This window comes from Microplitis mediator, chromosome 3 (assembly GCF_029852145.1).
Source record: "Microplitis mediator isolate UGA2020A chromosome 3, iyMicMedi2.1, whole genome shotgun sequence".
Classification (NCBI taxonomy): Eukaryota; Metazoa; Arthropoda; class Insecta; order Hymenoptera; family Braconidae; genus Microplitis; species Microplitis mediator.
Window position 1 is genome coordinate 23,521,772 of NC_079971.1, and position 13,257 is coordinate 23,535,028.

The window sequence follows — 13,257 nt, forward strand, 5'->3', positions numbered from 1 at the left end:
AAAACTATTTAAATTAATACATTAAATTTATTTAATAATTTTTTTATAATAATAATAATAATAATAAAATAATAAATTTATTTTTTACGATAGCACAAAATTTATAATTTAATTACTTATTGCTTTTTAATTATTTATTATTATTACTTTAATCACATATTATAATTGATAAATATTAGCAAGAGTTTTTAAAATAGCAAAGATAATTAATTACTTTTTAATAATAAAATGGTGAAAAAAATTTTATTTTATTTTTTTTTCTAATTTTAAAGAGGCGAAATTATTGCATTTGCTGTTTTTTGCATTTTTCTAATTTATTTATTAATTATTATTAACTAATAATAATAATAATACACGGAGAGAAATTTGTAGTAACATTTTCTAGTAACTTTATGAAATATTCCATACCGTTATGGTAATAATTACTTGGAATTATAGGGTAGAGGCCCATATTTTCTGGGAAAAGTTTTCATGGCTATGGTAACAATTCCCATAATTATGGTAACAGTTCCCATATCGCATGGTAATAGAATTATTGTAATTATTACCATACTTGTAGAAATAATTCCCATAAGCAAATAGGAACATATCCAATCATGGTTATTATTCCCGTTAGATGATGGTAATGGTTACCACGTGCTATGGTATTTATTACTTTAGTATTATGGTAAGTTATTATAGTATTATTGTAATGGTTACCATACATTATGGGAATGGTTACCATATTTTATAGTAATGGTTATCGTATATTAAAGTAATTGTTATCATACATCATGGTAATAATTACTATAATATTTTGGTAATGTTTACCATACATTATGGTAATGGTTACCATATTTTATAGTAATGGTTATTGGATATTAAGGTAATTGTTACCATGCATTATGGTAATAATTACTATAATACTATGGTGAATTACTATAACATTCTGGTAATGTTTACCATACATTATGGTAATTGTTACCATATATTATGGTAATGGTTATCGTGTATTGACGTAATTGTTACCATGCATTATGGTAATAATTACTATAATATTATGGTGAATTACTATAACATTCTGGTAATGTTTACCATAGATTATGGTAATTGTTACCATATATTATGGTAATGGTCATCATGTATTGACGTAATTGTTACCATACATCATGGTAATAATTACTATACTATTATGGTAATGGTTACCATATATTATGGTAATGGTTATCATATATTAAGGTAATGGTTATCATATATTAAGGTAATTTTTACCATGCATTATGGTAATAATTACTATAATATTATGGTGAGTTACTTTAATATCCTGGTAATGGTTATCATACATTATGGTAATGGTTATCATACATTATGGTAATTTTTACCATATATTATGGTAATGGTTATCGTGTATTGAGGTAATTGTTACCACTCATCATGGTAATTATTACTATACTATTTACGTAATGATTACCATATATTATGGTAATGGTTATCATATGTTAAGGTAATTTTTACCATGCATTATGGTAATGGTTATCAGATATTAAGGTAATTTTTACCATGCATTATGGTAATAATTACTATAATATTATGGTGAGTTACTTTAATATCCTGGTAATGGTTATCATACATTATGGTAATGGTTATCATACATTATGGTAATTTTTACCATATATTATGGTAATGGTTATCGTGTATTGAGGTAATTGTTACCACTCATCATGGTAATTATTACTATACTATTTACGTAATGATTACCATATATTATGGTAATGGTTATCATATGTTAAGGTAATTTTTACCATGCATTATGGTAATGGTTATCAGATATTAAGGTAATTTTTACCATGCATTATGGTAATAATTACTATAATATTATGGTGAGTTACTTTAATATCCTGGTAATGGTTATCATACATTATGGTAATGGTTATCATACATTATGGTAATTTTTACCATATATTATGGTAATGGTTATCGTGTATTGAGGTAATTGTTACCACTCATCATGGTAATTATTACTATACTATTTACGTAATGATTACCATATATTATGGTAATGGTTATCATATGTTAAGGTAATTTTTACCATGCATTATGGTAATGGTTATCAGATATTAAGGTAATTTTTACCATGCATTATGGTAATAATTACTATAATATTGTGGTGAGTTACTTTAATATTCCGGTAATGTTTATCATACATTATGGTAATAATTACCATCATATTATAGTAAAATACTATAATATTCTGGAAATAGTTATCATGAATCATGGTAATAGTTACTATAATATCATAATAATGATTACCATACTATAGAGGTAATTATTATTAAATTGTGATAGTAATGATTATCCTAACCCTAAGATAATTATTACCATATTGTAATGGTAATGGTAACCATATTGTAATGGTAATGGTTACCATGATTACCATATCATTATAGTAATCGTTACCATAATATTATGGTAAACATTACCATGATATTAAAGTAACCACTATCATACCATTACGGTAGCCATTACCATATATTATAGCAATAACTTCCATCCATTATGGGAATTTTTACCATAATATTATAGTAATGGATAACATAATAGTACGGTCATTATTACCATACCATTTTAGGAGCAATTACCATAGTAACATAGTAACGATTATCATTATTCCATAGGAACTTTTCCAATATCATATTGGAATTATACCCATATCCATAGGAATGATTACCGTATTATGTATGGGTGTCGTTCCTATAATCGACGTCTAAAAGAACTAGTTACCATGGGTTATGGGAACCATTCCTATAATATATTGTAATTGTTACCGTAGATTTATCTCCGTGTTTTAAGTTATTTTATACAATTTATTATTGAAATCAGTCTAAATTTTGATAGAGATCCTCTATTTGAGGTTTGAAGTACGCCTTTAGTTGAGGCCGTTTTGTTTTTAATGTCGGTGTTAATAGGCCATTTTGTACTGAAAATGGATCGGGATGTAAATATATATCTTTTACTTGTTCAAAAGATTTCAAACCGGCTTCACGTCCCCATTGTAACATATCGTCGTGGATCAATTTTTTGACATCGGGGTTTGCACAAAGGACACTTAGGGTACCGGGTATTCTATTTTCAGAAGCCCAGCATTTAATGACGTCGACGTCGGGCACAACTATTCCGACGACACATGATTTTAGTGACTCGCCGTGGACGAATACTTGATGTACATATTGACTTCTTATATATATATTTTCTATTTTTTCCGGTACAATATATTCTCCTTGTGATAATTTAAAGATATGTTTTTTACGATCTATTATTTTTAGGCATCCATTCTGTAAAATCAATTTTTTTGTTATTTATATATTTTTATTTTTATCATAGGGTTGAGAAATTTTTTGAATTCAAAAATTCAGAATTTTTTTAAATTAAAGAAATTGACTATTTTTAAAAATCGGATTTTTTGCTAATTAGTAAATTCTTGGAATTTTTCCAAAAATTCTAGTTTTCAAAAAAAAATTTTTATATTCTGAGTTGCTTCAGTTTGGAATTTTTTTAGAAATATTTCGGAAAATTTTTCGTTTTTTCAGACAGTTTGAAAATTTTCTACAAATTTCGCAATTTTACAAAATATCCCGGAGTATTTCCGACGAAATTTAGAAATCTTTTTTACGATTTTTAAGTTTTCTGAAGTATTTTTCAAAATGATCAATTTTTCAAGTATTTCAATTTTTTTTTTAGTTTCGCTAATTCTTTAATTTTCAAAAACATTTTAGCGCCAAAATTTTAGAAAATATTTCCAACAGTTGAAAAATTTCCAGAAAATTATTAAATTTCCAACTCATTCTTAAATTTCGAAAAAATTTCATTTTTTCCAATTTTCTAAACAATTTTCGTCTTTTCTGCAACATTTCCTAAAATACATTTTTTCTATAAATATTCCATCATTTTTTTAATGTTTCCGACAATTCTTCAGTCTTCAAAATATTTTGTTAAAAAAAAATTTCCAACAGCTGAAAAATTTTCTGAAAACATTCCAACTTTTTTTATTTTCGTAATGTTTCATAAAATTGTCATTTTTTTTTCAAATATTCTAGAATTATTCTTTACGTTTCCGACAATTCTGTAATTTTTTCAAATATTTCCCAAAAAATTTCCAAAAAATTCTAGAAAAATTTCCTAAAAATACTGAATTAACTAAAAAAAAATTCAAAAAATAAGAACTTACTGGAAGCCACATTCCAATATCACCAGTGTGATGCCATCCTTGTTCATCAATGACTTCAGCTGTTTTCTCGGGATTTTTATAATAACCATAAAATACATTAGTGCCTTTTACGCAAACTTCACCTTGATTATTAGCCGCCCAATATTCCATTTCAGGTACGTCAACTAATTTAATGCAGCAACAAGCTACCGGAGGACCCACGTGCTCTGGTACGTAATCACCCTATTGCCAAAAATTAAAAAATTAAATTTACTGCATATTGCCTGCATGAAAAAACTTTATATGTGAAAAAATATACTTTAAAATATATGAATATTATAATGTGATATATTGCGCAATATAAAATAATATTTAAATTTTTGCCGTATTAATATATGATAATATATTGAAAAAAAATATATTGCTACAATATATTAATTATATATTTATCAATATAACTTTTTTTATGTATGTTTAGCATATATGTCTTGGTATATTTTATTATATACTGATATATTGTATTTAAAGTAGTATATTTATTAATATACAGTCTTATGTATATTTTTTATGTTTTCCAGTATATTGCAAAATATATGGTACTCTACATATTTTTTGTACTATGGTAGGGGAGGGTGGGGCAGAGCGGCCCCCCTAAGCCAATTATTACTTTTTGTGGCTTTCAACCATAAGATCACTTTACTTTTTTCCTATTTCGAACAAATTTATGGACATTTTGCCAAAATTCTGAAAAAAAAAATTTTTTTTTGTGGGGCAGAGCGGCCCCTCTCCAAAAAATGATAAAAAAATTTTTTTTTTCGTTTTTTTTTTTTTTTTAAATTGTTTTTATCATTAAGAATGTATTTCTTTCTCTTGACAACTATTTTTGGTTTTATATTACTCGAAAAAATTTTTTAAGGTGTAATAAATCGTTTACTATCGATTACCTTAATTACTAATTGTTATTTAATAAAAAAAAAAAAACAATACTATAGTTTTACTATATTTCAAAAATTTATCAACTAAAAAAAAAATTTTTATTTTTATAAATTTTTAGTGACCAAATTTGCCTCTTTAATAGAGAAACGGCCGAAAAATATGAAAAAATAATTTTTTCGGAAGTTTCGGCTGGTCCATTTTGCCCCAGGTGTTATGCGTAGGTCTAGAAATGTGGAATTATAATAATTTTTTTTTAATTTGATGATAAAAATATGAAAAAATCACTTTTTCAAAATTTTGGGCTTGTCCATTTCGCCCCAAATGTCATGCGTAGGGGTAAAAATGCGCAAACATATCGGATTTATAGTAATTAGTCGATAGAAAAAAAATTTTTTTTTGATCAAAATTTCAGGGGGGCCGCTCTGCCCCACCCTCCCCTATATACATTTATATTTCTTTATAAAGACTATAGTTTTCAATATATCGAGAAACATATAATTTTTAATATATTTGAAAAATATAACTTCAATATACCGCAAACCATAGATTTGAACATATAAGTTCTTCCATGTATGATCAATTATATACAGACAATATATCACTAACAATATAAGTCAAAATATATATAAATTTTATTATATTATACTTTATAAATTACATACATACCACCCATATATGAAAAAAATATATTGAGCATTATATGAGATGATATATATAGAGGAATATAAAACATTATATAAAAAGAAATATATTATTAAAAATATATAATCCAATATATGTAAAAAACATATATTCATTAATATATATATTTTTGCCGCCATATATTTATCACAAATATTCATCATATATATTTTTATATATTTTTAACAGTAAATAACTTTTCCATGCGGGTGCTCTTAATTAGTCATGAAAAAGTAACATGACGAATGTTAATCCCGTCATTAATCATATGCCAAAACTCTCTAAAAATTTTTAACGATGAACTAACTTTCGTGTGATATATAGTTTTATTTATATATTTTTATTTACTCGTCTACTATTTTTAACTATCACGTTTCGTGAGTATATTTACGTTAAATTTCAAAATAGATTGAGATTACGACGTGTGAATAGTTTTATATAAAACCTGTTAATGCATTAATGATTATAAATATTATTATTTTTTATTACATAGCAAACAAATTAAATAGATCTTGCGGTAAATTTCTCAATAAAAAAGTTTATGAATATTTAAGTTTATTATTAATATTATTTTTACTGGCTCTCATACTTTATACTGCCGCGAGTTGAGCCAAAATAAACACAAACCAATGGATTTATTTTGTTTATTTTATTAATATGTTTATTGACCATCAAATTTTTCAAATCTAATATTAATTGCCGCGAAAAAAAATGATGAATAGAGAGTTGATGTTAGTTCGCATTTAAAATTCTAACCTCACTTTTAGAGCGGCGATAAAAATAACTTTTAATTCGAAATAAGTAACAGTTTTATTGAATCCGTTTATAGCCTGAGGTAAGTTCATTCACTGAATATCTGGCGTATGAATTGCTAGTCAAATAAACCACGCGACTACTAGTTACGAGGTCGCTAAATTTCGAGGTGATGTTGCATAAATTAACTACGGCCATTTTGATTTTTTTTCCTTCGTATTTTAAAGCTATTTTATTAAATTGTGACACAATTTATTGCAGAAACTGAAGTTTCATTTTTTTACAGTCGACTACCCGTCATAAGACTGGTCTAGGGGACGTAGGGGAAATTTTTCGTGGAATTTCAGACCCCCACTACCGAGCGATTAGTTTTGTTCTCGACTACCGTTATAAGCCTGTTTTATTTTATGCGATTTTAAAGGTTATGTTTACGATTTGTTACATCCGCCAGTCCCGATTTTTCTGGTGCTCATGGCGCTAAAATAAATACTTATCTTTTTACACTAATAATGATTATAATGCAAAAAATTATAATGATAACGGTATTAATTACAGCAATAATAATAATAATTTTATTGATGAACATAATGATCAATAAAACTTTTAAATTGTAACAGAAGCTTTAAATGCAACTCATGATTACAATTATGAACAATAAATTATATTTTACTTAATAATGATTCAACTATTCTCCGCGAAACATAGATAGTAAATTATCATCATTAATTTTGATATTTTTTCCTATTCTTAGTTTATAATTTTGTCAATTTTAACGGAGGCTTATAACGAGCCGTCTGGTCCGAAACTCAAAAAGTGGTTAAGTGGGGGAGCTGTTTGGGCCCAGTAACTGCCGATTGGGGGAAGAGGCCTATCACGGGCAGGCTTATGACAGTAGTTGACTGTATTCAAATTTTTCGTCTCCAAAACCGGGCAAAGCGGTACCTCTGCCCAATATTCTATAAAATTACCTGAATAGTAAGAGTAATTGGTGCACAGCATTCAGTTTGCCCATAGCCCTCGACAATAAGACAACCAAGAGCACATCGGGCGAAAGTTAAAACATTACCAGCCAGAGGCGCTGATCCAACGACAATTAATCTCAATCTTCCGCCCATGGTTTCCTGAATCTTTTTAAACACCAATTTGTCCCAAAAACTATTGCTTCTGATAATACATTTTTTAATTTCCGCTTCTTTGGAACTTATGCCCATGTTAAAAATCATTCTTTTGAAAAATGATGACTGGAGCTCAGCTTGGACCTGTTTCGCCCAACAGAAAACAGAAATAACCACGCAATTAATTAACGTAATAACCAACAAATGTCTTTTGTCAAAGACTTATTCGTCTTCCAGACTGCATTGACACAAAGCACCTGGTCTTAGATCACAAAGTAACCGTACAATCTAATAATAAATGACAGATTGAGAAGGCCTTTGTGATTAATTTTGGCAAAAGCTGTAAACCTGATTAATGTAAGCAAACTCACCTTATCGTAAAGACGATTAAGAAGTCTGGGTACCGCGGGCATCACCGTCGGTCTTAGAGCTCTCATGTCTTCAGGCAATAGTTTGATATCACCGCCATAGAAACCGACGGATCCACCGACCATGTACATTCCGTTCTCGCAGCATCGTTCGAGCATGTGAGCCAAGGGTAGGAAACTTATCATAACATCTTTGGAAGCCGGTCTGTGATCACCGAGCTGCAGCAAAACTGCGCATACTCCTGCCATAACATTCTGATGGCTCAACATTACACCCTTTGGATTACCCGTAGTACCAGAAGTGTAGCAAATTGTGCATAGATCAGTAGGTCTAGGTGGTACATCGGGAAAATTTTTTTGTGCTCCAAGACGCTCAACGTCTTCGAATCGCAACAATTCGACTCCGCGGTTTTTCGCCCGTTGGATTGTCGCTGGACGTGTTTCTTTTACTACAACTAATTTCCTCAGGCATCTGGTTCAAAAGTTCATGATCAGATTAGTCGGGTCATCAATTATGTTTCGAGATCTAGTCTCTAAAACTTACCGAGGAGCTTTGTCGAGCAATAAATTACATTTTTTATCATCCTCACAAATAACTAAACTAATTTCCGCTTGATTGATAATGTAGGCACAGGCATCAGGTCCAAGTGTGTCATAAAGCGGGACAACGACCAGCGAATATGTGTAACACGCTTGTTCAGTTAGAATCCATTCGGGACTATTTTGACTGTAAAGACCCACGAGAGTTTGTGGTCCAGGTGTTAAACCGTAAGCCAGCAGTCCAGATCCCAGGTTCTTGGCTCGCAATAACGTTTCGTTGTAGTTCAACCACTGGTAAGGCTTATTTGGTCCGTCCCTCCAACCAAGGCACTGTCCATTATCTAACAAAGTCGCCAAAGATTTTTCATGAGATACCAGATAGCTCTGTGTGCGTCAATTATTTACACGCAGAGAATTTTATAACGAAAATTACCCTGACATTTTAGGTAACGCTGGGATCCCTAGTCGAAATAGTCAAGTTTTGACTCGATTTCAAACCAGTAACTGGCCAGCGATATCGAGTAAAAACTAGAAATCATTATTTTAATTTTAAGCTATGATTTATTTTTATTTTTCCGAGCAACTGACAATTTTTATAACCTCAGACCTAAAATTTAAAAGCAACAGTTTTTTCAAAGCTGCCATGTTTCATTGGATCTCTAGTCAAATTGAACTGGACAAAAACTCGATTTCATTTCTACTAAAGGACACCTCGATATTCTTTACTATACCACATGGTAAAAGTATATTACACACCAAGAGAGGGAAGTAGGACATTATAACCCTTGTGTGTAATTGCCTACTTAAGCCGAAGGTGGATTGAGATGTCCTACTTCCCTCGGTGGTGTGTAAACTATTTTTTGCCAAATCTGCACTTAAGTTTGAATTTTTGCCTCTGTTTACAGAAAGAATAGCGCATGCGCTAATTATGATTTGTTTTATCATAAGAGACAAGCACGACTTTTTTCCCTCTAAACAGGACAGAAATTTAAACATTCGGTGCATAGGAAAAATTTTTGATCTGTCAAAAAATCTATTGCTTTATTTCAATGCTTACAATAAAAAATAACCAAAAAAAAATTGGCCCAATAGAAAATTTATCAATTTAAATTCAAAAATTCCATTTTTTGAAACTTTTTATTACACTACAGTAATTTTTATCAAAAATCCTTTGAGTTTTTTCGAAATATTCGGCTCTTTTCGTTTATTTTCACAATTTTTAAACTTCCCGTCATGAAAATTGGAAATTTTCAAAAGAGGTTTCGTAATTGGTTTTGATCCGATTTTCAAAAATCGTTTTTTCAAATTCTAGTCAAAGCTAAGTCTCAAAAGTCAAATCGTTCGATTTTTTCCAAAGATGTCGGACAAAATTTAATTTTTCGAAACTTTCTACTACACTACAGTAATTTTTATCAAAAATCCTTTAAATTCGAGTTTTTTTCGAAATATTCGGCTCTTTTCGTTCACTCGCACAATTTTCAAACTTCCCGCCATGAAAATTGGAAATTTTCAAAAGAGGTTTCGTAATTGGTTTTGGTCCGATTTTCAAAAATCGATTTTTCAAATTCTAGTCAAAGCTAAGTCTCAAAAGTCAAATCGTTCGATTTTTTCCAAAGATGTCGGACAAAATTTAATTTTTTTCAGCGAAATAGTTTTTTCGCCCAAACGTTTCTTGAGCCCAAATAGCGCGAAAATTTTCAAATAACCTCTGAGCTCGAAAACAGCGGGAAGTTTTGGGTTGGCCTTCAAGGTCAGCCGTTTTTCAGATTGTTAATGCAAAAAATACCGCGAAATTCTCTGAGTCTATATTCCATTTTTTTTTAACATCTCATACTAATAATGTGTTTTTTAATAAACACGGCAATAAATATTTCCGAGTTTATTTTTTATTTTAAATATAATGACTTAGTTATTTGGAAATCTTACAGATGCGGAAGGCACTTTTCAGGGACGCCAAATTATAGAAACGATGCCAACTTTTGTTAAAGCATCATTAATTTTTGTATCATACCATCCGCTAACAATTTTTAGGTTTCAATACTTATTAAATATCTTGTTTATCATTTTAATTTACATTACCAATTACTCATTTGCGAATGTCAAGAAAATATTAATGTCAACCCGTCCCAAAATTTGTTGGCTAATAGTTTACTGGTTAATTTTTTTTGGCAACCAAAAAGAAAAATAACTTACTGGATTCCTTAGCTCCTTTGCGAAAGGAATCATAAAGTGTGCGCACATCTTCGTGAATGTAACTGACAAATTTACCATCCTTGCTGTCCTTGTAGAATTTTGAGACACGGATATACTCAGCTCCCTGTTACAGAAAAACGTCATTCACTTTATTATTAACAAACAAATCGACTATTTTTCTAAATTTGTTACATAACGAAAGCGTAATTAAAAAATCTAATTATGCAAAGCTACAGAAATCACAAGTAATTTATCAGATGCATTGAAGATCTAATGCGTGTTTTAAATAACAAGTCACCAAATTAACACTCAGTTAAACTGAAGAATAATCAAAGACAATAGACACCTTTATTGTGTCGGATTGATCGTTAGTGTCAATTGGGACACGAATATTCGGCTGAACACTGCCACAGCCAGGCATTTTTATTTAAAATAACCACTTATTTGCTAAAAAAACCCAACTTTACTATCAGAATATAAATAACGCGAACTGTAAATTTAACGGACGTATGCCCAATTTATAAGAAATTTAAAATCTGAGCCCTTATCGGAGCATCAAATAATGACAACACATCGAACGACCGTAAGGCAAAAAGTGATGGGTTTTAATCATTCTCGGTTGTAAATTAAAACTTTGAAACGCGTGATGTATCTTTGGCCTCAGTACGAAACGTTAACTCGTGACGATCACGATGTCGAGATTATGACTGCGTCTACTAAGACGAGATCTCACGAAATAAAATATTTAAAATATAACTAGATAGTTCAAAGAGACACAGCCACTACGTTATGTTGTGCATCGTCATCTACAACCACACAAGACACTTGGTCTCGTTATATCGTAAGATTTAAATATAGTTTACGAGGTAGTAGAGGGTAATAGTGTTTTATTAAGAACCACCAGACTGGTGTTTGCTGTTGGATTGGATTAACGCCAGTAGCCAGTAGCCAGTAGCCAGTAGTTAGTATGTTGATAAACACGATACCTGATAATGATAATTACCCGTGTAAAAAAGTTGCGGGATTCCACCGGTAATTCGCAGGTGATCAGCTGAATATCATGTGGAAGTCATATTTTGACACAAATATGAATTTCAGATGATTTTCGGATGAGTATTAAATGATAATATGAAAAGAAAGTTAGTAATAGATTGTAATGATTATATTATAAGTTGACACGTAAAATGAGAGATATTTTTTTTTTAAATTAGCAGTAACGAAGTAATAGGGGAACCTGGGGCATGAAGGCCCCCTTCAAAAATTTAGTAAATTTTTTTTTTCTTTCATTTTCGGTCAAATTATGTTATCTCTGATATTTTAAGGTGATTTGCGATATCTGGGGCATAATGGACCACCTGTAAAATAATTTTCTACAGAAGAATTATTTTTTTCTAAACTAAAATGAATTTGAAAAATTTATTAATTAAAGCTCTTTTAGGTCAATACACTAAAAAAAATTCGCGAAGTGTTTAACAGTTTAATATAAATTCATTGAAATGTTAAATCTCCGGACAGGAGTAAAATAAAATCCACTTCACTCCGAGATCACTCCGCTAAAAAAAACTCCCAATTTCCCCGCAAGAAAAAAAAAATTTTTTGTAATAGAATTTTTCATACAATCTATCACTAGAACTATATTTCTATACTATCTTTGTGTATTCATTAGGAATTCATCCGGAATTCATATTTGTGTCAAAATATGACTTCCACATGATATTCAGCGGATCACCTGCGGAATAACGCAACTTTTTTATACGGGTATTCCCAATCTACGGTCATTACTTTTCCGATCAAAGTGGGCTTTCGTCGACATGAAAACTGACGTAATTACGCCTATCGGAACTGTGTGGATTATTTTTGTTCAAAGGTAAATTCACAGCTTTAAACAACCACTATGGAATTACCATGAAATTCTATAAACAAGTGATTCCCAGATCTATCGCTCACCGGAAGTAGCCTCGATTGAGCGTCAAGAGGCATCAATGGTGTTTCGGGAATCGGTTTTGTCGCATAGTATGCTGCAACACCAGTTAATACTAAGGCACCTGCACCACCGATGTACGGCAAATAACTGTCTAGTGAAGCCTGAAACACTATTAGTAAAACCAAAATTTATCAATACACTTTTAGATCATTTTTTGAAATATTGCTATTTTATCATTGCGAATTTACTTACTTTTAGCGTCAATGCTTGTTTTGTTCAACAGCAAAAATCTTACGGTTTCAAAAAGATTATGTCTATTATTATTGTTATTATTATTATTACTATTATCAAATAGAGTTATAAAACGACGGGATTAAAAGACAAGGAAACTACGACATGTCACAAGGTTTTGATTACAACGACTGCAGGGAAACCGCACTGGTTTTATTGTTAGGGTGTCTACTGCGTCTGCGATTCTATGACGTCAGTAATCAATATCTCACCCTCGAGTCCACCCCTTGCCTTGTTTGCGAGCATCCTGTGCGGGAAATTTTAAGGAACCGA

General features: G+C 30.4%; 1 protein-coding gene across 3 annotated transcripts; it reads right to left on the reverse strand.

Annotated features, from left to right (window-relative positions):
• Positions 1-75: 75 nt before the first annotated feature.
• On the reverse strand, positions 76-13,129 carry LOC130665073 (long-chain-fatty-acid--CoA ligase 1). 3 transcript variants are annotated; one of them, XM_057465338.1, is made up of 8 exons: positions 12,946-13,129; positions 12,717-12,862; positions 10,770-10,893; positions 8,581-8,917; positions 8,040-8,508; positions 7,522-7,812; positions 4,205-4,426; positions 76-3,311 (listed from the first exon to the last, which is right to left on the reverse strand). In XM_057465338.1, coding segments are annotated over exons 1-8 (2,046 nt in total). In that variant the 5' UTR covers positions 12,947-13,129; the 3' UTR covers positions 76-2,855. The 3 variants fall into 3 exon arrangements, with proteins under 3 accessions (XP_057321321.1, XP_057321325.1, XP_057321324.1); XM_057465342.1 differs by lacking the exons at positions 12,717-12,862; positions 12,946-13,129 and adding an exon at positions 12,674-12,694 and having other exon boundaries at positions 77-3,311; XM_057465341.1 differs by lacking the exons at positions 12,717-12,862; positions 12,946-13,129 and adding an exon at positions 11,116-11,554 and having other exon boundaries at positions 77-3,311.
• Between the last annotated feature and the right edge of the window lie 128 nt (positions 13,130-13,257).

Bases quoted from the DNA above. Each gene is read 5' to 3' on its own strand.
- LOC130665073 (XM_057465338.1), bottom strand. The intron at 7,813-8,039 runs GTGAGTTTGCTT...TGGGCGAAACAG, and splicing joins TTAATCGTCTTTACGATAAG to GTCCAAGCTGAGCTCCAGTC. The intron at 3,312-4,204 runs GTAAGTTCTTAT...TTGATTTTACAG, and splicing joins ATATTGGAATGTGGCTTCCA to AATGGATGCCTAAAAATAAT.